Here is a 25,250-nt window from a genome sequence, read left to right as displayed (position 1 = left end):
TACATAGCATTGTGCTGTAAGAGACTGAAAAATCTCAGTGTAAGAGATTCTGGAATCTGTTCCAGGTTTCAGTCAGAACAAGTCAGCTCTAAATCACCCTGGATAGCTCCTTTAGAGTTCTGACTGTTTCTGACTGAAACCTGGAGTGGATTCGCAGCCCCACTGGCATTGGATCCACCAGCCTCCACTGAAAAATCTATTAAAAGCTATTACATGCATTTAGAAAAATATTTTTATAATAACTTGAATGCTTAGATCCATAAACTAATATGATTCCGGCATAATCAAGGTAGAAAGCTATTGAAAATTGTATTTTCATGTAACTGCTAAATCATCATATTGAAACTTAATATAGTATCACAATCCTGCCTTTAAAATATGGTTTATAAGATTTTATAGAGAGGTTATCTATATTTTACAGGGGGGAGAAGTAGATGGAACCATCTTTTCTGCTATAAAAATGTCAATAGGTTCAAAGTAATCTCTATGTTTGTACCCTATTAGATTATTATTTACTAAGTTATTGGTCATGTCTCTATGGCAATATATTGCTGTGTTGCAGAGAATATTGTCCTGTGTTAACTGCAGCAGAATATTGTGTGTGCTATGGTGAAGAACTAACAAAATATCTTCCAATCGCCTAAATGCTTTCAGCTATCAAATCATATCAATATGAGAGGTTTATTGTGCAACCCAGCTGCATGTCAGTAGGTGTTTTACCATTGAGCTCCTCTGAAGCTGGAATGTACTTTAAAATAACACAGGAACTGCCTGCCTCAAGAAAATTGTGAGAACCATGCGGAGTCATACAAACAACTTCCCATGTCAATCTGCCTCTGCCTTTTTGCATTTTCAAGTAACTACCATGCCACACATTGCATGTGTATATTAGGTGTATGAATATGTTTCAGGAGCATCAACTCTGGCGGAAACATGCCATCTCTGGGAACTGAGAAAGGAGTATACTGATTCATAGGGATAATAAACTTCCTCTCCAAATTGTCATTTAGCAACTCAGTGCAGACTCTATGCCAACTAAGAAAGCGGGGGGAGCGGGGGAGAGCGGGTGCACCTCTACATGTTTCTTTCAGAGAATTTCCTGTTTTGCTCTCCAGATCAGGAACTGGGACCTGGTTGTTTTGCCTCATAATATTCATTGAGATAGTTACCCCTGGCTTTAATTTATTTTAAAGGTTTGCTACAAAGAAATAAAGAGAAAATCAAACTCACAATATCCTTTGGAATTCTGGAGAATACACTCAGTCATTCTCTGTTTGTGAAACTCACAGTCTCATTTTGCTTCTGTTTCCTCAGAGATCAGTACCTGTAATTATCCTGTCATTTGAGACTACATGAGTGCCTTAGGCATGCTTACACCTTACACACAAAAATAAACGCAATCTACATTTTAGTCAGTGGGTCCTAATCCTGTTCCTCAAATAAATACTTTAGATACTTTTGCAACTACAAAAGATACAAAAGCTACAGAAACTTTATGTGCGCAGCTTTAGTTGTTCTAGTTACTTCTCTGATTACCAAAAAGAGGGGAAAAGCCATATTTATTCCATCTATTCTGAAATTATTAGACAGAGGCAGCCTTGCAACATGGAGCATGGTGCGAGAGCATTGACTGGACCTTTCATCCTTGAGTAGAATGGAATAAGTGAGTCCACCCATTCCCTCTCCCTCTTCTTGAAGGCACTTTAAATTACATGTGTTCAAATGCTCATCTGCTCAGGGCAGGGGGGTTACTTACTAGTACTACTACTTTTCTGTGTACCTGTGCTATCTGCCCACTCCTAAAAGAGCACTTTCTCTCTTAGAGTTTAGTCGATGTATCTAGCATTTCACCCATACTGTGACTTCATGGCAGGAAAGTCCTTAATTCTGTTGAGTCCTTTATTCTGCTGAGATGGTTTGTGAGCCAATGGGCTCTACAATTGGAACCAATCCTAATAGCCAGAAAAGTTCACTTGAAGTGATCTTTCTGAAGAGGAGTCACTGTCATGGTCCTGGATGTCGTGCCTCCTCTGGAAGAATCCTCTTCAGAGGAAGAGCTAGAGCCCCTGAAGGTAAACCACAGCAATGAGCAGCCCATGTAGGAGACCAGGAGATGGACCCTGAGTCCTTGAGGGAGATGTCTGTGGCCCCATCCCACAAGAGGAGGAAAGGTCCACTTCTGAGATGGAGGCTGAGTGACCATCTAGCTCTTGTGAGCAGCAGCACCTCAAGAGACATGCCAGAACCAACTCTGTGAGAAGAAGTGCCTGGTTGCAGAGGAAGGCTGCTCATGAGTAAAGGGCTCCTTGTAAGCAGGGCCCTTGTCACAAGGAGAACTTCTTCCAGAAGCCTGTGATGTGCTGCAGCTGTACCTTGGTGTGGGCTGGGAGATAAGCCTTCAGTTGAAATCTGCTAGCTGCTGCTGAAACAACATCTTTATCCCAGCTCCTTGAAACCGTGTTTCTTGTGCTGCTGACTCCTGATAAGACCCTGCTTGTGGACTGCCCTGTTTTTCTGGACTGCTAATACCATGCTTTGATCTTTTGCTTGTTAACTGACTTGCCAAATGGATTTGCCTCTAGTTTGCCACAGGTCTGAGCCCGATCCATAGGACAGCCATAGCCAATACGACAGGCCAGAGGTCAGTCACAGAGTGCATGGGGAAGACCCTCTTTACTGATGCCATGGAGAGCCATTGCCAGTCAGAGTAAGGCAGTACTGGTCTAAGTAGACCAATGGTCTGACTAAGTAGGAAACAACTTTACGTGTTCATCCCTGCCGGAGCTGATGTGAATGTACTGTGACCTCACAGAATGGGTGGAGTTTAACCTGATCCAGTCAAATTAAAAGATTATATTATTGACTTTGTAAACATCCTGCAGATTAAAGATCTTTGGCTAATATTGGCTCATTTTAATTAACTCTAATTTGCTGGAGTCTGCAAATCAACACTGCTATGAAGTCATCACAAGTCATGGACTGTCAGGATAACAGAAATTGTAGCAAGGGAGAATGTAACCTTGATAAACAAACAAACAAACAAACAAACTGCTTTAGTGCCCTTGAAGCCTCCAAGAAGGAAGGGCAAAAGTGCTTTGGATATGCACTTGCCCACTAGACTCTGTCTTCTGAGGTAAATAGTAGGGCAGTTTTTCTGAGGCAAGCTGCTGACAGACAATTCTGTGGCAGTTTGATAGGCCCTGAACAATTTGAAATGGGTTGGTGGGAAGTAAAAGAGGTTTCATCGCAATTTTATTTATTTTCATTGCAGTTTTATTATTATAATGTTGCTGGAGTGTAGTGTCATATGTTTTATTATTTTGTGATGGTTTTATTTTCTGGCATTCAAAAGATCCCCCCCACACACCCCCCGGCTTGGACTTTTTCACACTACTGAATTTTACATCATAAAAAAGTTGAATTCTGTCTAGACTCTGAACTCTATAAATAATCTTACTAGCTCTATGATCTAATATAAACATCTATGCCTTAATATTTGCTTATATAGTATTTAATATACTTTTAATATAAATAAATATAAGGTAAATAAGCATTTACTTTATATTTAAACACATTGTCTAGTCAATAAGCAGTCTCTAATTTGTTAAGTATTTTATATTGAGGATTGCTTCTAAAATGTCTTTGTCTCTGATATTACCTTGAAAGAAACACATACTATGGTAGGATACATAGGACCAAAACAGATATTTTAAAAAATGTGTGTCTAACAGCTATGTCTTTTCATTTTTACTCTAGAGTGGGCACAGGGGTCCTGATAAGCCGGAGCTTGAAGAATATCTTGTATGTCACAAAATTCTGATACACAGAAGGCACGGTAACCCCATTCAGTTGTATGTGTGAAGACCCCCTCCCTGCAGACACATGACGGAGGAGTTAAATTGCACACAACATCAGGGGCGGAGCTACTCAGCGCAGCCCCATCCTGCTTTGCATGATCAAGTAATACTCAGGCTTTTTCTAATGCCTGAATAGGGCTTTTGTTTTGTAAGAAACAATGTGAAGCCCCTGTAGAGATCACCACATGTGACAATCACTCATGTATGTTTCTCAGTGCATGTATGTACATATAGTGTATAGATGGATCTTATCCCCCTATGTTTATATGTCAGAAAAGACAGGGGGGAAGATGTGGGGGTGGCGTACAACAGCAATACTGCAATGGGAAGAATATAAAACATCGTGATGAGTGGAGGATTTTTTTAAAAAAATCTCACTGAGCTCTTAACTGCCAATGCATCATCCACAGCCTATTAAATCATCTCTGGAGCTTCTTTTTAGGGAATTGCATGCAGTTTATTCATTCATGCATGCATTCATTCAAACACTTCTATACCACTCTTTTAAAAAACCCCTAAGCGGTTTATATTAAAATACAACATAACAATATAGCAGCCCAGCTAAATTAATAAATAATTAAAACATTTAAAACTTTTTAAAATATTAGAATAATATAACAATAAGAAAAGAGTATTAACAGAGTCCCTCACAGGTCAGGGAAAGCCTGTGAGAATAGATGGGGTTTGAAGAGGTGTTTAAAACATGCCTCAGTTTCTGCCTCTCAAACTACACATGGGAGAGTATTCTGAATTGTGGGTGCCACCACTGAAAAGGCCCACTTCCGCACCACTACATGGCAGCATTCCATTGGGCAGTGAATGACCAGTAAGACCTCCTCAGAAGATATCAGGGGTAGACTGGGCATATATAAAGGAAGATGGTTGGCTAGGTATCCTAGTCCCAACTGGCTAGGTAGATATCTAGGTTAGATATTGGATAGGTAGATACCTAGTTGGCTAGGTATCCTAGTCTTAATTAATTTAGGGCTTTGTATGTAAACAGCAAAACCTTAAACATGACTCAGTAGTTAATAGGCAAGTGCAGTTGGCTTCCCTTTCATGGATCACTGCCTTGTTGTGGCAAAGGGGCTTGCGTAACTCAGTGAAGCCATAAGCTATGCCGTGCAGAGCCACCCAAGACGGACAGGTCATGGCGTAGAGTTCTGACAAAATGTGGTCCACTGGAGAAGGAAATGGCAACCCACTCCAGTATTCTTGCCAAGAGAACCCCATGGAACGTATCACGAGGCTAAAAGAGATGATGCTGGAAGATGAGCCCCTCAGGTCGGAAGCTGTCCAATATGCTACTGGGGAAGAGCAGAGGGAATTTCCAATTAGTGCCAGAAAGAGTGAAGCGGCTGGGCAAAAGCCGAAAGGACACTCAGCTGTGGATGTGTCTGGTGGTGAAAAGAAAATCCGATGCTGTAAAGAACAATATTGTTTAGGAACCTGGAATGTAAGATCAATGAATCAAGGTAAGCTGGAGATGGTCAAACATGAGATGGCAAGATTGAACATTGACATCTTGGGAATCAGTGAACTAAAATGGACAGGCATGGCTGAATTTAATTCAGGTAACCATTATATCTACTACTGTGGGCAAGAATCCCTTAGAAGAAATGGAGAAGTATTCATAGTCAATAAAAGGGTGAGAAAAGCAGTACTGGGGTACAATCTCAAAAACGATAGAATGATCTCCGTACGAATCCAAGGCAAACCATTCAACATCACAGTAATTCAAGTCTATGCTCCAACCACTGAGGCCGAAGAAGCTGAGGTTGATCGGTTCTGTGAAGACCTACAACACCTTCTAGAACTAACACCAAAAACAGATGTCCTTCTCATCATAGGGGATTGGAATGCTAAAGTAGGAAGTAGAGAGGTACGAAACACCTACCTGTCTCCACGCCGGGCAATCTGCGGTAGGGGGGATGCGATCCGTCCCTCCCCCTGGAATCCTCGATGGGGGGGGAGGCGATCCGGTCCTCCCCCCCGGAATCCTGCCTGGCCAGCTCCACTCCACGGCCAAGCCGCAGAGCTGCCAGCCGGCTCCGTCCGCCCGCAGCCGGACATCCGGCCGCTGGGCAGCCCTGCAGGGCCGCAATTGGTGGCTGTCGTAACCGCCGCCATTTGCGTCCCTGTATTGAGCCATAATAGGCTACGTAAATATTTACGTAGCCTATCACGGCAGGGGGAAAAACCCCAGCGTATGCAAATGGCGGTATCCATTTACCTCAGCTACTTGTGATAGGCTACGTAAATACTTACGTAGCCTATCACGGCCTCCGCAGGGACGCAAATGGCATCCCTGCGTTAGCCATGATAGACTATGTAAGTATTACGTAGCCTCTCACGGCTATGAAGATGAAGTGAATGGCGGCCACAGGACGGCCGCCATTTGCAAAGCAGCGCGGATGGGAGCAGGTAAGTGCTCCGTTTCGCGCGCCTTTCATGGGGTGGGGGCAGCGGGGACTTCATCCTGCACACCTTTCGTGGGTTGGGGGGGCGGGGGCTTCGTTCCGCGATGGATTTTGGGGGGCTGAATGCACTGGCATTTGGCCTCACCGAGATCCGTCGTGGAATTCTCTGACATCCCTAGTAGGAAGTCAAGAAATCACTGGGATAACAGGCAAGCATGGCCTTGGTGTACAAAATGAAGCAGGCCAAAGGCTAATAGAGTTTTGCCAAGAGAACACACTGATCATAGCAAATACTCTTTTCCAACAGCACAAGAGGCGACTCTACACATGGACATCACCAGATGGTCAATATTGAAATCAGATTGATTATGTCCTTTGCAGCCAAAGATGGAGAAGCTCTATGCAGTCAGTAAAAACAAGACCTGGAGCTGACTGTGGCTCAGTTCATGAGCTTCTTCTTGCAAAATTTTGGCTTAAATTGAAGAACGTAGGAAAAACCACTAGATCATTCAGGTATGACGTAAATCGTATCCCTTATGAATATACAGTGGAGGTGAGGAATAGATTTAAGGGATTAGACCTGATAGACAGAGTGCCTGAGGAACTATGGACGGAGGTCCGTAACATTGTTCAGGAGGCAGCAACGAAATCCACCCCAAAGAAAAAGAAATGCAAGAAAGCAAAGTGGCTGTCTGATGAGGCTTTACAAGTAGCTGAGGAAAGAAGGGAAGCGAAAAGCAAGGGAGAAAGGGGAAGATATATCCAACTGAATGCAAAGTTCCAGAGAATAGCAAGGAGAGACAAGAAGGCCTTCTTAAATGAACAATGCAAAGAAATAGAGGAAAACAACAGAATGGGAAAGACTAGAGATCTCTTCAAGAAAATTGGAGATCTCAAGGGAACGTTTTGTGCAAAGACGGGCATGATAAAGGACAAAGAAGGCAGGGACCTAACAGAAGCAGATGAGATTAAGAAGAGGTGGAAAGAATACACAGAAGAACTATACAGGAAAGATCTGAATGTCCCTGATAGCCATGATAGTGTGGTCACTGAACTTGAGCCGGACATCCTCGAGAGTGAAGTCAAGTGGGCCTTAGGAAGCATTACTAACAACAAAGCTAGTGGAGATGACAGTATTCCAGCTGAGCTATTTAAAATCCTAAAAGATGATGCTGTTAAAGTGCTGCATTCAATATGCCAACAAATTTGGAACACTCAACAGTGGCCACAAGACTAAACAAGGTCAGTTTACATTCCATTTCCAAAGAAGGGCAATGCCAAAGAGTGTTCAAACTACCGTACAATTGCGCTCATTTCACATGCCAGCAAGGTGATGCTCAAAATCCTACAAGCTAGGCTTCAACAGTATGTGAACCGAGAAGTACTGGAAGTACAAGCTGGGTTCCGAAGAGGCAGAGGAACTAGAGATCAAATCGCCAACATTCGCTGCATCATGGAGAAAGCAAGAGAATTCCAGAAAAACGTCTATTTCTGCTTCATTGACTACGCTAAGCCTTTGATTGTGTGGATCACAACAAACTGTGGCAAATTCTTAAAGAGATGGGAGTACCAGACCACCTTACCTGTCTCCTGAGAAACCTGTACGAGGGCCAAGAAGCAACAGTAAGAACCAGACATGGAACAACCAATTGGTTCAAAATTGGGAAAGGAGTACGACAAGGCTGCATATTGTCACCCTGCTTATTTAACTTATATGCAGAGTACATCATGAGAAATGCTGGGTTGGATGAATCACAGGTTGGAATTACGATTGCCGGGAGAATTATCAACAACCTCAGATACGTAGACGATACCACCCTAATGGCAGAAAGCGAAGAGGATCTAAAGAGCCTCTTGTTGAGGGTGAAAGTGGAGAGTGCAAAAGCTGGTTTGAAACTCAACATTAAAAAAACTAAGATCATGGCATCTGGCCCCATCACTTCCTGGCATATAGAAGGGGAAGACATGGAAACAGTGACAGATTTTATTTTCTTGGGCTCCAAGATCACTGCAGACGGTGACTGTAGCCATGAAATTAAAAGATGCTTGCTCCTTGGGAGGAAAGCTCTGGCAAACCTAGACAGCATAGTAAGAAGCAGAGACATCACCTTGCTGACAAAGGTCTGTATAATCAAAGCTATGATTTTCCCAGTAGCAACGTAAGGCTGTGAGAGCTGGACTATAAGGAAGGCTGAGTGCCGAAGAATTGATGCTTTCGAACTGTGGTGCTGGAGAAGACTCTTACGAGTCCCCTGGACTGCAAGGAGGTCAAATCAGTCAATCCTAAAGGAAATCAACCCTGAGTGCTCATTGGAAGGACAGATCCTGAAGCTGAAGCTCAAATATTTTGGCCAGCTAATGCGAAGGGAAAACTCCCTGGAAAAGACCCTGATGCTGGGAAAGACTGAAGGCAAAAAGGAGAAGGGGACGGCAGAGGATGAGATGGCTAGATAGCATCACCGATGCAATGAATATGAACCTGAGCACACTCTGGGACTGAGTGGAGGACAGGAGGGCCTGGTGTGCTGTGGTCCATGGAGTCATGAAGAGTCGGACATGACTTAACGCCTGAACAACAACAGCAGCAGTTGGCTTGACTAGACCTTTATTTAGTCATAGGACAGAAGCCTCAATATCTATTTGTCTTGATTTCCCTGGAGAGAGCAGTCCTGTGGTCCCTGGGAGAGTGTCCCTGGGACCGTAGGATGGCTTGTAAAACCCCTCGCAGATTGGAGACAGGGCTCCAGCCTCAGAAGGTGGGGGTCGGAGATCCAACCCCAGACCCCTCCCCCTTGCAGCTGGCATAGAGAGAACCATACTGGCTGCCTCTCTGAGATCAGAAAACTAACTTTGGAGAGGGGGAAAAACGGGTGTTCCAGTGGGAAGGGGGAGACTGGAAAGGGCAGGATACGAGTTATCCTGAGCCTCTGCCAGCCTCCTTCCCTCCCTCTCCCAATTCCCCAAGTTGGACAGGCTGAAAAGCCCGTCTAGCGAAATCTGCAGGGCAGGAGGACAGGGAGACAAAGTTCGCCTCCACCACTCCTCCTGCCCTTCATTGGATGATTGGCTGCCTCAGAGTTGGGGGGCTTCTGCTCACTGAGCATGCAATCGATAGGATTGTGCCCTAGGTGTTATAGATCTAGTAACAAATCTAGCACATCTGCCAAGGGATTGCATGGGCAGAACTTCAAAAAGATATGATATATGCAATATTACTTCTATTATTTCTATCATTATTGTTTCTGTTGTTGTTGGAAGTCTGCCTGCCTGCCTGCCTGCCTGCCTGCCTGCCTGCCTGCCTCTCTCTCTCTCTCTCTCTCACACACACACACACACACACCCCTCAAATTTTCTTGTTCTTTGCAACATTAGCAAACATCTAAACCCCACCCTAAATACAACCTTATATTTTTGTCACCAACACATTGTAAATAGTGTTTACAATGTCACAAAAATGTCACAAAAAAATTTATGTGACATTTTTACCAGATAGAGCATCAAGCTTTGTTAACCCATTGTATTTTGACAGTGATGCAATAATTACTGCTGTAGAATAATGATTTGCACTCTAATTGGGCAACTTAAATTAGAACCTGATCATTTAATTATAGTGTTGTTGCAACACTAAAATGCAAAAAGAAAAGAAAAAGCAACAACATCAGGTGGCATTTGCCTTGACTCACCCTTAAATAGGATGTGATTGGCCACAAAGGTATTAGGCCTTGACGTCTTATAGAACTCCAGAAGAAATATATAGACGCTCATTCAAACTACTCAGAGGTAGATTTATTCCTGCTTGTTCTTCAGTGGTACAGATGGAAAGAAAGTGCCTTAAATTCATCTGCGACATGAGGAAACTATGAGGAGCTTATCATCTTTTGGGGGAAATTTTTAGAAGAGTGTTCCTGATCATTTTTGTTGTCGTTTGGAGGCACTTTCCTGAGAAGCCATATGGCATGTTGTGCTTTGCAAACTGTAGCCCTGGTGCTTGGGAGCATTGGCATGGTTGGAACATTTACTGTCACCCTGATGCCTCAGTGGAGAGTATCCGCCTTTACAGGAAGTAACATTATAGTCTTTGAGACAATTTGGGAGGGCCTATGGATGGTGTGTGTCAGTCATATCAACAAGCATCAGTGCAAATTCTATGAGTCCTTGTTGGCCCTTCCAGCAACCTTAGATGCATCCAGAGGGCTAATGTGCACAGCTTGCGTATTGTCACTTATTGCCTTTCCGATAGCCATTGCTGGCATGAAGTGCATCCAATGTCCTGGCAGTAACGAGCAAATCAAGACCAAGATTTTGTCAGCAGCTGGAGTAATTTTTCTTCTGACTGGGGTTATTGTGCTGATTCCGGTTTCCTTGGTTGCCAACAATATCATCAAGGACTTCTACAGTCCTGTAATCCAGGTTGCCCGGAAAAGTGAATTGGGAGCTGCCCTCTATTTAGGCTGGATCACCTCAGCGTTTCTAATCAGTGGAGGAGCTATATTTTGCAGTTTCTGCTGCTGTGCAGAGAAGTCTGGAAGATACAGGTATTCATCACCATCCAGCCATAGACTAAACAAACCTGAACGTATCAGAATGGAGCCACTAACTGTGCATTCTTATGTCTAACTATTTCAGTTGTGCATGTCAAGCTTTTGTATTAGTCATTCCTGGCAAGACCAAAGTCAATGGAATTCACACTCCGTTTGTGGAAATCTGCATGCGGGATTTAATGCCCCATATATAGATTTACCCTATAGGTCACAATATGTTGGCCTATGAATTAAGCATTCTGTCTCCATGGGTAGCAATACCGACACAGCTTTGTGCTGTTCCTGACATTCTCTGGATCAGCGTGAATGTTCTTTAGCATTTTGATGTGGAATGCAAGAAACTTTTTTTTTTTTTTTTTACATAGCTTAGTTTTCAAAGTCTTTAAAGATTTTGTGCCTTCATTTGTATAGGACTGAATGCTTATTAAAGGTGCTTCCAGATGTATTCTAAACATTTTGGGGCTCCCTTGCTTTTGTAGAACTCTTGTGGACCTTATAGGCAAAACATGTTATATTACAGCTGTCTGTCTTCTCTTTAATTGCTTCTTGTTCTTTTGTTTTCTTACTCAATCCAGCATGCATTAAGGCAAGATGTGGAAGTGGAGAAAGGGGTTTATCAAGCTCTTGATGGGTTGCTATACTTTGCTGACTTCAGCTTGGTGAATCACAAGAAGTTCCAGAAAAGCATAGATGAAACAGAAAGAGAAGAAAAGGAACAGTGTGCAGGGATGAGCAATGTAGCCCTTGGGGCTGGTAAGGTCCATAGAGCAATTTTAGCCAGAACTTGGATTATTTTTAGTTTTTATGATAAAGCTTGCCCAGTTTCACTTCTAAGGAAAACATTAAAAATGTAAAGGGACATGTAGAGAAATCCTACGGACCCTAGAGAGCATCTAAGGGGGCATAGGATATTTTGGATTCCTGGGTCTGTGGTTAGAGACAGTGCTCCGACCTCGTTCCCAGGGATCAGAGCTCCCCACCTCCTCCCCGTCACAGCCACCGTGGAGAGAACCATGCTGGTTGCCTCTCCGAGGTCGCTTATATTGTCTCAACCATATTTCAGTGTAACCTGTCTCACAGGATTGTTGTAAGAATGAATGCAATACCAATGTTAATGAATGCTGAATATTGAAAAATGCAATATAGGTAATAAACCATAGTTTATTACGATAAACTAAGATAAAGTCTGCTTTCTCTCCAGATTACCATTTAGCTCATCTGAATACAGAAAACTTAAAATTATCCGAATTAAGCCTCTCTATAGTTTCAAATTATTGTACAAAATGGTTCTTGCACATATACATAAATGGACCTTGCATTTGAACACATCTGGCCACGTTTAGGCAAAAAACATGGTCTGTGGCCACACAGTGCTTTGGGCAGCCTGCAGCCTGGTCATTGTCTGGATGAGAGTTCTGTGTCAGAAGGTCTGAGCTTTCTGAGAAGAGTGAGGCATGTATAATTTTAAAAGTTCAGGTACATACAGGATAGAAAATAGCTCTCACTATTAATTTTGGAATCTGAGAAAGTGTGCATAGCTGGACAATGCTTAAAACATCTCAGTTTGCTGCAGGGGAATCCAGAAATTTATTCTTCTCAGAAATGCATTCTTCTCTCTTGTCCAAAGATAGCAGGAATTTCTAAATTGTGCCAAGGCTCAAGATGCACCTGAGAAATTTCATTTGTAAGTGTGTGTGTACACACACACACACACACACACATGCACACACACACAAATAGTTTGTAGAAAATGTGGGCCTGGCTGTAACATGTATTACATTTTATTCAAAGGAGAAAGTTAGCTAAACTGAAATAAAACCTGGGGTCTGTAATGGTTTGCAGGTTCAAGAATGCATATTCCTGCATCCACCAATGACACTGCTCCACTCAAAAGATTTTTCTTTCTGGTGTCTGCTATTTCAATGATTGTTGAGGATGTTGGGTCAGAGACCAGCATTTCAAAATTCAACAGTGCAGTATTACAAGAAGAAGAAGAAGTAATTTCAGTCATTTCCAGTAATTTTGAAACAATCAATATCAATAGTGCTGAAAACGGTAGACATACTGCTGAAAATGGTAAGACATACTGCATAAATGTACATTTACATTTGAAGAAAGTTAGCCCTAGAACTCTTCCTGGGAGGCTAAATCAATAGCAAACATTTACTATCCACACTTGTCATGCTTAATTCATCATTCTAACGCATTTATGCACATTTTCTTGTTTCAATAACATCAGTTATCAGTTATCAGGACATTTTCTCACAGTATTGAATTGTCTCTGAATAAATCACTCAGCGCATCCAACAGCCTGAACTTTATTCTTGCAATGGCAGCAAATACATACTTCAGATGAGATGTGCCAACTGCTGGGAGAATGCAGCAACACAGACTATGGATGTAATGAAGCTTTCTCGGCATGTTACAGGGCATGAACATCAGTGCAAATGTTTTATGGGGAAATATAGTGTTAAAACAATAGATAATGTTGTTATGAATGCTGCCTAGCTATTCCTGGCCATAGCTTCTGTCAGGCAAGTTGCTTGGGGTTCACCCAGGATGGTTGGTTGGTTGATATTTTCTCATTGGGAGCTAATGGTTGGCACCCTGCTCTTCAGCAAACAGGGCTCATATAGTGGCTAACAAAGATCAGTCATAAGACAGTCCCTACCTCATGCTTACAATCTAAAAGACACAAGACAAAAGGAAAGGGATTTGGAGGGAAGAGGAAAAAAGCAAACTCAGCACTAATTCTTAGATGCAAGATGAACACACACACACACACACACCTACCTGTTGGCATGGGCAGAACTGTTTCAGAATAGTTGTATATAACTCTGTAGTAAATGTACATAACTCATAATCAAGGTGGCAATCCTATACATACTTACTGAAAGTGAGTTCCAGGGAACTCATTAAGGCTTACGTCTGAGTAGACCTGCCAAGGATTTCACAGTAAACATAGGCCAGATCTACACCTTGTGTCATATCATTACGATTCCATCATGGTAACACTATATCCCTCTTACGCATTTATACCTCATAGGACACACAATGACATTTGTTGTGGTATTTTGGATAATGTGAAATAAAAAGCAGGAAATAACACTACAAAGGTGGTATATTGAATGTGTAATGTGCCCCAACAGTTATCAGTGCACTTCAATACCGCTATAAAGCTGTAGTGTAGATCTAGCCTAAACTTTGCAAAAGTGTAATTAGAAAGACACCAAAGGTTTTCACCTCATCTCCACATCACATTTAGAGGGGCGGGGGGGATGTATCCTACCTTACTCACTTTAGGAAAACAATGTGAATACTTTTCTTCAAAGATATAAAATGCATGTATAATTGGAATCTAATCTTTGTGGTGTTGTTTAAAGTAATTATTATTACTTATATTATTATAAGTAATAATAATTACTTATTATTATAAGTAATAAGACACTTATTATGTCTTATATAAGACATAAGATCTGTCTTATGACTGATCTTTGTATTCTCAGTTTCTTTTTATTAGTTCATATAGAGTTTGACCTGAGTCAGATCTCACTTTCGGGTAAATCAGTCTTGATTTGGATTTCATTACAATATTAGCAATGTCTACTCACTAGATCCTGGGGCTTTAGCAGTTTTTAAAATTGTGCTCAGAAGAAACACAGTACAGATATAGAAATCTTATAATAAATATATCTCACTATCCCTTTCAAACCTGGGAGGCCAAAGGACATTAAACCAATCCATATAAAAGATTTATAGCATCATTACTTGATTCAGAACAATGGTCCATTTAGCTGAGCATTTTCTACACCCGGACTAGCGGCAGTTCTTTAGTGTTTCAGACAGGAGCTTTACCTAGTTGTACTTAGAGATGCCAGTGCTTCTACCCCTCCCCCCAGTTTTTAAAAATGTGCAGTCCTTTTCTACCCATTCATATCTGCCCATCATGACTTTAATGCAGGTGTGTTGGCTGTTGGAGGAATCAGTCCAGTGGGTGAAGCTAATCGAGCTTTAGTCAGCTTGTCCCCCCGCCCCCGGACTTTGGCTCGCTTTCCTGCAAGCTGTGGATTTCTGGTTTTTGATTTTATTAGTGTAAAGCAGTAAACTGTGGCTGTAATTTGCGCAATTTGTGCAAATCACGGCCAATGTTTGTGTAATTTGCGCAAATTATGGTCGTAATTTGTGCAAATTGCTTTTTATGGAAAAAAGTGAAAAAGTTTCCGGATTTCAGGAACAAACCCACAACTTGGCTTGCAAATACAAGCAAAGTTGGGGGTGCCGCAGGAATCAGTCGGGACCCCAAAGGGCCAGATTTCCTGGCAACAGACATCCCTATGTTGAACATCTTTCAGCCTGAGGGCTGAGTTGAATTTTGGAGAAGCTCTCAGGAGCTGTATTCTGATGGTGGATTTGTCCAAAGGCAAAATGAGGTGTAGACAAAGGCAAAGGGGTGGGCCCAAAATACCAGCATATTGTAGCTTAAAACTCCCACTGCCTGTGACTAAGGGCTTTTTTACATGAGGCTTTTAACCCACTGCTTCGCCAAGGATTCTCTGTGGAATTAACATCGGCTCCTTTACAAGTGTTTTTTCTTTCTTTCTCTGCCTTTCTATATGTTTCATTATACAACCACTAGGTGGCACTGTGGTGTAGCGGAATTGCACAAATACATCAGGGTTTCATGCCACCAGACTTTCCTCATTAGAAGAAACAAAACAAAAAACACTATAATGATTGCAAAGCACGGGAGAGGCCCTGGAGAATGACAACATCATGTAAAGTACCTGGAAACTACTGTGAGTGAGGAATAATAAGTGCACAATAAATGCCTCATGTAGAAAGGCTCCAAGCCTTAGGAGAAGCATTACAACCTTTTAAAATGGAGGGGGAAACTATGCAAAATTCAGGAGACCACCAAACCATTGGTGGACAGGGAAAGTGGCATGGCTGTCTATGGAACAGCAGAGGGCCCCAGTTTCTGCACTCCTGTTTTAATGTAATCATCACATTAGGCCATTTTTAAATTGTGCCCCCCACCCCGCTCCTTCTGCACCCGTATTCTTGATACTTTGGCAAATGTGGATTTGGTATCTTAGCAAATATGGGTTTGGTAACTATGTTTGCAAAGGTAATATGTATTTCCATCCTGAGGGATGGTATATTCTTCTTTCTATCTTGCTTCGATACATTGGAGTTATTTGGAGATTAAAAGGGAGCAGAGACTTCAGGGAGATAGCCAGAGTCACTAAAATTAGCCTCCTTGTTTGGAGTGTTTAAAATTCTAGTCCCAGGTTTCTGAGCTAATGGGAAAATAAGCTTACATGCATGTTTATCTTCTAGCGGCATTATGGATTCAGATAATGAAGCTTGCTATCTGAACAAGCGCTGCTAATTAAAATACATTTTAAAAGAAAAGTACCATCTTGATCAAGGTTTCTTTATCTGATTTGAAGAAGTGGCTGCTTGCCACCATAATGATTCCTGCTGTAAATTAAAAAACATAAAAAGGGTTGAATGCAAATGATGGGAACGTATTTACATTTCAATACTTATGATGATAATAAAGTGTGAGATTTAAATGACAAATAATATCTCAAACAATAGTTGTGCTTAAGGTGACTAAGATAACTTCAAAGAAACCCCTTGTGTTACTAGAAAAAATACAAGTGAGTCTGATGGCCCAGTCTTATGGATGTTTACTCAGAAGTCCCTCTTCAGTTCAGTGGGGCCTTTTCCCAAGAACATGTTCTAAGGTTGAAGCCTAAATCAAGCACCCGCTCTGCACAAACAGCTCAGTCGCATTCACTTCAACGCTGGGCAAACCGCCTACCCCATGGCAAGCCCTACTAGGGCAGGGGATGGTTATGGGGGCTGGAGAGATGCGGAGCCATCCCTCTGCCTCCTTCAGATGAAGGGTGGACTGCTGAAAGGCAGATGGGTCTCTTAATGTCTGCGGGGTGGCTTTCCAGACATTGCAAGACTTTGAGGAAGGAAGTCTCGCGATGATGTCCAGGATTTCCTTTAGGGAAGGAGTTTGTGGGAAAGAATGTTTGCTGCTGTAGCACCTGAAGACCCTATTGTTGATTAAGGCTATTGTGAGATTTGGGCAGGTGAGCTGTGGGAAAGCCTATAGTAGTGTGTAAGCGACACAAGCAGTGCAGCCCACCCATCCATGATAACATCAAGTTGTTGTAGGCTTTGGTTGGTTTCCTTTTCATATGCTTGGAAGGATTTTCCCCCCATATCATCCTAATTGGCAGGGGATGGGCATGTTTTCCCCCTTTCCTTGGGGTAACGTTGCTATAGGAAGAAGTAGATCCTAAGTAAAGTTACATTAATACCCAGCACAACTTGACAGGTGGGACAGTGGAGTGGGGAGGAGTAACGCCCATAGATTGTGGGATTTCTGATGCTCTTGCTGCAGGGACAGGGGGAGCTCCTCAGGGCTGTGTGGGATGGTGGGGGTAGGGACTGCCCAGTAGGGCTAGAGTGCTGCTGGGGATAGAACCAGCTCCTAGCCTCACCATATGGCTAGGTTTAGGGCTTCACCATAGTCAGACTGCTCAGATTTCAGCATGGAGGCCAAGGGACAGTTATGGATGGATAGCCAAACCAGTTCCTTAGGTTAAGAGCTTTTCTAAACAAGGCTGTTAACTGCTTTATCTACTTTTGGTTTCACTGCAGAATTAAGATTTGAGCTCTACACAAAGAGCTTTGCCTTTTCTGCTACATAACCTCTAGGTGGAGCTGTGCTATAGTGGAATAGCACAAATACACAAGTAGAAATAGTGCTTTTAGAAATAATGCCCCATTTTCCCCATTCTAAAAAAAAAAGGGTGGGGGGAAAGTGCTCTGAAAAAAGAGAAGCAAAACTGGAGGATCACAGTGTCATCTAAAGAACCGGTAAACAACTATGAGTATGGAATGACAAGCGCACAATAATTGCCTCATATAGAAAAGCTCTAAGTAAATGAGAGAGAGAGAAAGAGAGAGAGAGAGAGTGAGAGAGAGAGATGGCGTTTCTCCCATTAAAAATGTAATTTTTTGCAATTAATAAAGTTGTGGACAAATTTAAACCCAAAGATTGGTGTCTGCCTCTTTCTTGCCAAATGGAACCCTACATTTGCATTCACAAATGTAGGTCCAAAGAGTCACTTTAGGCACACCAACTTGCACATAGCCAGTGGCATTAAAAACAATTATTTCCATCTCAACAGAACAACCCCCCCCTCCATGCCATATCACAAACTGCTTTTTAAATTCTTCTCAATTTAATAAAGAGCTTGCTGTTTGATATAGAAGATGGCTCTTCTAGAAATCCAAATCTGAACCTACCAAGGTGAATTTAACTAGTTTCACTTAGGGATGGCAGAGAATTCTGCCACGGATCTTGGGGAGGCCAAATGCCAGTGCATTCAGCCCCCCAAAATCTGTGGCAGAACCGCCTGCCCCCCCCCACGGATCCCCCCAGGACGAGACTTACCTGGGGTGGATCTTCTGGGCGGCGGCGGCTCCGGTGGCGGCTTCGGCGGCTGCGGCTGCGGTGGCTGGTCTTCCAACCGGCTGCCACCACCGCCATTTGCAGTTTGTTTGTTTTTTTACACAGATGTGATAGGCTACGTAAGTTTTTACGTAGCCTAAAACATCTGGGTAAAAAAAAACAACTGATGTAGCCAAAAACGACTGGGTAAAAAATAAATAAAAAAGGCATATGCAAATGGCGGTGGCTATGGCCGCCGCCATTTGCTTTCCTTATTTTGGGCCGTCTTAGTCTATGTAAATAATTACGTAGACTAAGACAGCAAAAATAAGGGGAATGCAAATAGCGTCTGCTACGCTATTTGCATTCCTCTTATTTTTGCCGTCATAGTCTACGTAAATATTTACGTAGACTAAGGTTTTTTTGTTTTTGTTTTTTACCCAGAGCCCTCTGCGGCCAGAAATCCGGCTGCGGACGGCTCTGACCTGGCTGGGCCTGGCCGGCTGCTCCGCGGAGCTGCCGCGGAGCACAGCCAGCCGCGGAGGATTCTGGGGGGGGGGAGAAATGGCGCGCCTCCCCCCCATCCAGGATTCCGGGGGGAAGGACGGAACGCCTCCCCCCCCCCACCATCAGCATAATCTGCAAAAGGTAAGTGATTTTCGTACATCCCTAGTTTCGCTGTACTTGTTTCCCAGCTACAACAGTAAAAGTAGCTCTTGCCCTTTGGACCACGTGCGATATTATATCAGAGTCCTGCAGAATGTTGGTTTTAGGGAAATGGACTCACCTTCAAACAGAAAGAAGAGCTTATTGGAAAAGATTTTAAAAATAGAGGGAAAAATCAGGTGAGGCTTGCACCATATGTTAAACTAATTGGAAAAAGTGTCCAGCATTTGAAATCCATATTACCCATTTTTGGCACATGTGAGCAATTTCAAGTCTTAGTCCCCTGTGTTTTGTCAAGTTGTTTTTTTTATTACCAGATGACAAAGATGATGGGTAATAAATTTTCATTTCAATTTCTACTGGTTGCAGAGGTGACTGACATGGTTTTTCCATTAAAGATTTCATGATGGAGTGCCAGATGGTGACAAATCAGAAAGAGAACTTCAACTCTGAAACTAAGGGTACTTCCAGATGATGCTTTTATTGTGCAACTGCCCTGCCTCATACTGAGAATTTGATGGAGGAGTCCAGATGGCATTGTCTTCCATTTGTAACCCTCCTGTGTCCCATGTTCGTGTAATATACTCCTCCATCTGATCCTTCTTCATGAAGGGTTTGCAAAGGATCACATGTAATGCATTAGCGTTTGTAAACTGGCCCATTTTCATATGGCAGGTGTGGTGGTGGTAACAGTGATACTGAAAGGTGGACAAACAAATGCATAAATGTTAGGATGATCCCATCTTGGGACATTGTGTCAGACCATTCAGCTGGACTATCGAGGCCATATAACATTATGTTGGTGGCTGAGATCCTGAAATGCTATGGCTATCTTAGAACCTTGTCTTTATTCCATATTCTCCCAGATCTGATAAAATACCGAGCTTGGAGAGCAGGTGATGATAGTGCTGTGGCAGATCTGGGAAGAGATCTGGCAAGGCATAGCAGTCAGATATAAATGGCAAAGGTTTAGATGAGCTTTATGCTGTACCTGATTCTCCTACCTAACCTCGTTTAGGATGACCCTGGAAATCATGACACACTCTGGTTTGATTATCACTGCCTGAGGGCCCAATCCTATTGATTATGCCCTCACTGCTTGGAAGCTTCAGAACTTGGAGGCTTCTGAGATTCTAGGCCCTGCCAAGCTGAAGCCAGCAAGGCAGGAGGAGTGGTGGAGGTGATCTTTACCTCCCCATCCTCCGTTCTTTCCTTTTCACTAGATGGGCTTTTAAGTCCGTCCAGCAGGGGTGCTTCAAAGGTGAGGTAAGAAGGCTGGTAGGGGCTCAGGATAACTTGTATCCTGGTCTCTCTGGTCTCCTCCCCTCCCCACCCACCAGAATGCCCCTTTCCCCCGTTTCTGAGGTTGCTTTTCTGACCTCAGAGAGGCAGCTGGAATGGGGCCAGGGGGCAGATCTCCCACTCCCCCTTCCAAGGTTGGAGTGCTGTCTCCAAACTTGGAAGGATTTTACAAGCTGTCCTATGGTCCCTAAGAAACTTTCCCAGGGACCATAGAATTGCTCTCTGAGTGGATTAAGAGATTCCTTCTGGTATTGCCACCTATAGCCACATAATTTAATGATTTGCTAAACTGCTCAAACATAACAGCTTTTGTGAAGTTGTTGTTTTAGGGGAGGCCCCACCAAGCAGAACAATGCATGTGTCATTTGGTTACTCCCAATTCATCAGTACTGCCACACCCAGAATGTGCAGAATGTCATCCAAGAAGTCTGCCAAAATATTCTTGAAAAGACCAACAAAATGTCATCATTTGTTGTTGTTCTCCAAGTATAACTTAGCTAGGTGACAAATTTTTCACAGGGGGAAAACACTAATATGTTGTGCAATGCTTTGTTCCTAAGGACACAGGAAGCTGACTATACTATGTTAGTAAGATGGTATTCTTATATGCAGATGATTTTGATTCTCATTCTTTTTCTATGTGTAGATTTAAGTATTTGGAGATGGTATTTCTTATGCATGATTTATCATTGCAAAATTTATTTGGGGACCCACTTGTGGGTCATATGAAATCAATGATTGGGTTGCTATTTGCCAAAAAGCAAAAAGAGGGGTAAATCACAAACTGGTGCACAAAGGAGAATTTATTGGTTCAAATATTGGCCATGTTTTGGCAGAATGGCTTACCTGTGGATGAAAAAGGAATGGCAAAAACACGTGTTCCTCGGGAATCTCCTCCGATGCCAGAACTGTAGCTTTCTATGTCTTTCTGTTCAATGACTTCAGCTGGGAGACATAGAAAACTATCTCATACAGTGTATTGCATACACGAAGACAGCAAATTACACTACGAAGCATGCTGAGGCAACCCCAGAACTAAAAAATGAGACTGACAAGACCCCACTGCCGGTACCTCACCACTTTGCAGTGTTAAGTTTGCTTGGGAAGGGGGCAACTGGCAGGGAGGGATAGAGGTGAGCTTCTCTGGGCATGTTAGGGTACAATCCTATGCAAGTGTAGACAGAAAAAGTCCAACAACTCCCAGCATTCCCCAGCCAGCATGGCTGGCTGGGGTGTGCTGGGAGTTGTAGGACTTTTTCTGTCTAAACATGCATAGGATTGTGCCCTTAGTCAAACTATTTCAGAAAATGTTCAGAAGGAGCTCTTTAGGGAAGACACCACCTTCCCTTGCCCAACTCATTATGATGAGGCAAGTCAAGACAAGCTTGCCCATCACTAGTTTATTCACAATGCATTATTATATTCGGTTTCTCATTTAATAGTTTTTATAAAGTTTTGCTTCTTCTCATTGAACAGTGGTAAAACTGAGTCTGGATTAATAATAATTAAAGGTATTCATTCAGAAGGAAAAACCACCAACATTATTGGAACTACAGAGGTGCTGTTTTGATGCTTATTTTCGTGCTGTGTCATGTCATTTAATGCTTATTTTATCTTCTAAACTGATTGTGAAATGAGTGATATCAAGTGTATTCAAATATATAACCGTATGGACGACTGTTTACTTTCATTGCAATGTACAGAGTTGTTGGTCTTCAAGGTACCACAAGTCACATCCTTGTGTTTGGCTGCAACAGACCAGACCCCTCTGGAAGTTGTATATGTATATTTGTAAAATAAGCAGCTTGAAGTGTAATCCTGTACATGTCTACTCAGAAGTAAACCCAGTTGAGTTCGATGGGGCTTACTCCCAGGGAGATATTTATAGGACTGCAGGTGTAGACACCTGTACAGGAAGAAAAAGTATATCCTCTATAAATAAATATCAATACAGGTATATGCTATATAAATAAATATCTATGATCAGACAGGGTTTCGTTGTTACTTAGTGGCATCATACCCTTCAAATAAAAAGCTTAAAACACACACACACCAAGCACTATGGGAGTTGTAGGTGATATTCAACCTGTTCTGGAGGGGGTTGCACTCCCCCTAAAGGATCACGTTCGTAGTTTGGGGGTGCTCTTGGATCCAGAACTGTCACTTGAGGCACAGGTGAACTCAGTGGCACGGAGCACATTTTATCAGCTTAGGCTGGTATACCAACTACGCCCTTATCTGGACAGAGATAGCCAAGCTATAGCTTTCCATGCTCTGATAACTTCTTGTCTGGATTACTGCAACGCGTTATACGTGGGTCTGCCTTTGAAAACGGTCCGAAAAATTCAGCTGGTCCAAAATAAGGCAGCAAGATTGTAAACAGGGACTGGCCAATGAGCTCATATGACGCCAGTACTTTTCCAGCTGCACTGGCTGCCAGTCCATTTCGGGGCCCGATTCAAAGTGCTGGTATTAACATTCAAAGCCCTTATTGGCTTGGGGCCAGGTTATCTGAAGGATCGCCTTCTCCCATATGTGCCTGCCTGGACCTCAAGATCATCTTCAGAGGCCCTTCTCTGTGAACCCCTGCCAAAGGAAGTGAGGCAGTTGGCTACTAGGAGGAGGGCTTTTTCTGCTGTGGCACCCCGGCTCTGGAATGAGCTCCCTAGTGAGGTTCGCCTGGCACCTACATTGTATTCTTTCTGGTGCCGGGTGAAGAGCTTTTTATTTTCCCAGGCATTTTAGCATTTTAGCTCTTTAGACTATTAGCTTTGCTGTTTTAAATCTGTATTTTAAATCCCTGCACTGCTGCTAGGTTTTATTTTGGTTGTATTGTTTACTTTGGTTTTAATGTTCTGTATGTTTTATTGTTTCCAGAAAAACGTCTATTTCTGCTTCATTGACTACGCTAAAGCCTTTGATTGTGTGGATCACAACAAACTGTGGCAAATTCTTAAAGAGATGGGAGTACCAGACCACCTTACCTGTCTCCTGAGAAACCTGTACGAGGGCCAAGAAGCAACGGTAAGAACCGGACATGGAACAACTGATTGGTTCAAAATTGGGAAAGGAGTACGACAGGGCTGTATATTGTCGCCCTGCTTATTTAACTTATATGCAGAGTACATCATGAGAAACGCCGGGTTGGATGAATCACAGGTCAGAATTAAGATTGCCAGGAGAATTATCAACAACCTCAGATATGCAGACGATACCACCCTAATGGCAGAAAGCGAAGAGGATCTCAAGAGCCTCTTGTTGAGGGTGAAAGTGGAGAGTGCAAAAATTGGTTTGAAACTCAACATTAAAAAAACAAAGATCATGGCATCTGGCCCCATCACTTCCTGGCATATGGAAGGCAAAGAAATGGAAGCAGTGACAGATTTTATTTTCTTGGGCTCCAAGATCACCGCAGATGGTGACTGTAACCGTGAAATTAAAAGACGCTTGCTCCTTGGGAGGAAAGCTATGGCAAACCTAGACAGCATAGCAAGAAGCAGAGACATCACCTTGCCAACAAAGGTCTGTATAATCAAAGCTATGATTTTCCCAGTAGCAACATAAGGCTGTGAGAGCTGGACTATAAGGAAGGCTGAGTGCCGAAGAATTGATGCTTTCGAACTGTGGTGCTGGAGAAGACTCTTACGAGTCCCCTGGACTGCAAGGAGGTCAAATCAGTCCATCCTAAAGGAAATCAACCCTGAGTGCTCATTGGAAGGACAGATCCTGAAGCTGAAGCTCAAATATTTTGGCCACCTAATACAAAGGCAAAACTCCCTGGAAAAGACCCTGATGCTGGGGAAGATTGAAGGCAAAAGGAGAAAGGGACGGCAGAGGATGAGATGGCTAGATAGCATCACCGATGCAATGGATATGAACTTGAGCACACTCTGGGAGAGAGTGGAGGACAGGAAGGCCTGGCGTGCCATGGGGTCACAAAGAGTCAGACACGACTTAACAACTGAACAACGACAACAATGTTTTATTGCGTGCCGTTTAGTTTAAATTTTTGTGAACTGCCCAGAGAGCTTCAGCTATTGGGTGGTATAGAAATGAAATGAATGAATGAATGAATAAATAAAATGCTATCTTGGGAGGCTGCTCTTGATGCAACAGTTCTCCCTCTTTACCTGCAGAGAGGACCATCACTGCTTCCGCATCACTGATATAATGGTGGTAGGTAGAAGTAAAACAGAGGCAAGGCAGGGGAAGTTTTGGGAGGCCTTGAATCTGCAGGATCAAAAACATCTGACATGTCCCCAGAGGGGGCAAAAAAGCCCACCAGCACTGGAACTGCCATACACTGAAGCCAATGGGAGGGAAAATATTCAGGAAGGAGAAACTGGTGGGTAAATAAAAGTGGGGAGGAGGAAAGCCATCCCTCCTTTTATCCTGGCTGGTACCAGTCCAGCAGGGCTTAGGAACTGGCAGTTTCTCTGCCACGGACTTTCCAACCTGTTAATAAACTTCTTTTCTTGCTCAGCAAGATACTCAAGGCCACAGTGTTTTCCACAACTTGTTTTGTTTTGTTTTTTGCTGGAGGTTTGCAGCACTTCAGAAATTATCTTTCTTTTCTTTGCCAAAAAACAAAATGTATGACTTGACATTTCAACTACCACTGTACTGTGCTGTTAATGTTATATTTCAAAGGCCGCTCAAGTTGTTTTTTTCTGTATCCTCTCAGCCTAGCAGTCTCACTTAATATGAGGCTTTTACTCTTTGCATTTTCTCTTCTGCCATAACTTTTTAGAGCTCCCTATAAACTCTTGCAAAACACCCTTCTCTGAGTTATATGCATTGCAAGACTGCATTGTATCCTCCAGTACTTTTCTGCAGAGACCATGCACAATGAACACGCCATTTTGTATAACTAGCCTGATCACTTGGATGTAATCACAGAAAGAAATGGTAAAATACAACTTAGCATCTGAAGAAGTGACAATCAAGGAACAAGGAGATATATTGAACCCAAACTCTAGTTATT

General features: G+C 42.8%; 2 protein-coding genes across 6 annotated transcripts in view; both read left to right on the top strand.

Moving 5' to 3' along the window:
• The window catches only part of LOC146349835 (claudin-8-like), a 28,172-nt gene extending 3,772 nt beyond the window's left edge, over positions 1-24,400 (top strand). The window contains exons 2-4 of one of the 5 annotated variants that reach the window (XM_084843617.1): positions 1,587-1,663; positions 3,757-3,830; positions 10,085-11,989. In XM_084843617.1, the coding sequence (XP_084699743.1) occupies positions 1,587-1,630 (44 nt within the window). In that variant the 3' untranslated portion in view covers positions 1,631-1,663; positions 3,757-3,830; positions 10,085-11,989. Of the gene's footprint in view, positions 1-1,586; positions 1,664-3,756; positions 4,060-10,084; positions 11,994-23,143 lie in introns of those variants that run through there. The other 4 variants (XM_084843618.1, XM_084843620.1, XM_084843621.1 and 1 more) reach the window with 4 other exon arrangements.
• On the top strand, positions 10,229-11,983 carry LOC146349836 (claudin-8-like). Its single transcript, XM_084843622.1, has one exon. It carries the CDS (start codon positions 10,229-10,231, stop codon positions 10,892-10,894), a length of 666 nt encoding a protein of 221 aa, XP_084699748.1. The 3' UTR covers positions 10,895-11,983.
• Positions 24,401-25,250: the final 850 nt, after the last annotated feature.

This window comes from Heloderma suspectum, chromosome 3, assembly GCF_057233095.1.
Source record: "Heloderma suspectum isolate Gila_16-S chromosome 3, 16-S_ref, whole genome shotgun sequence".
Classification (NCBI taxonomy): Eukaryota; Metazoa; Chordata; class Lepidosauria; order Squamata; family Helodermatidae; genus Heloderma; species Heloderma suspectum.
This window is presented reverse-complemented; position numbering and strand designations above follow the sequence as displayed.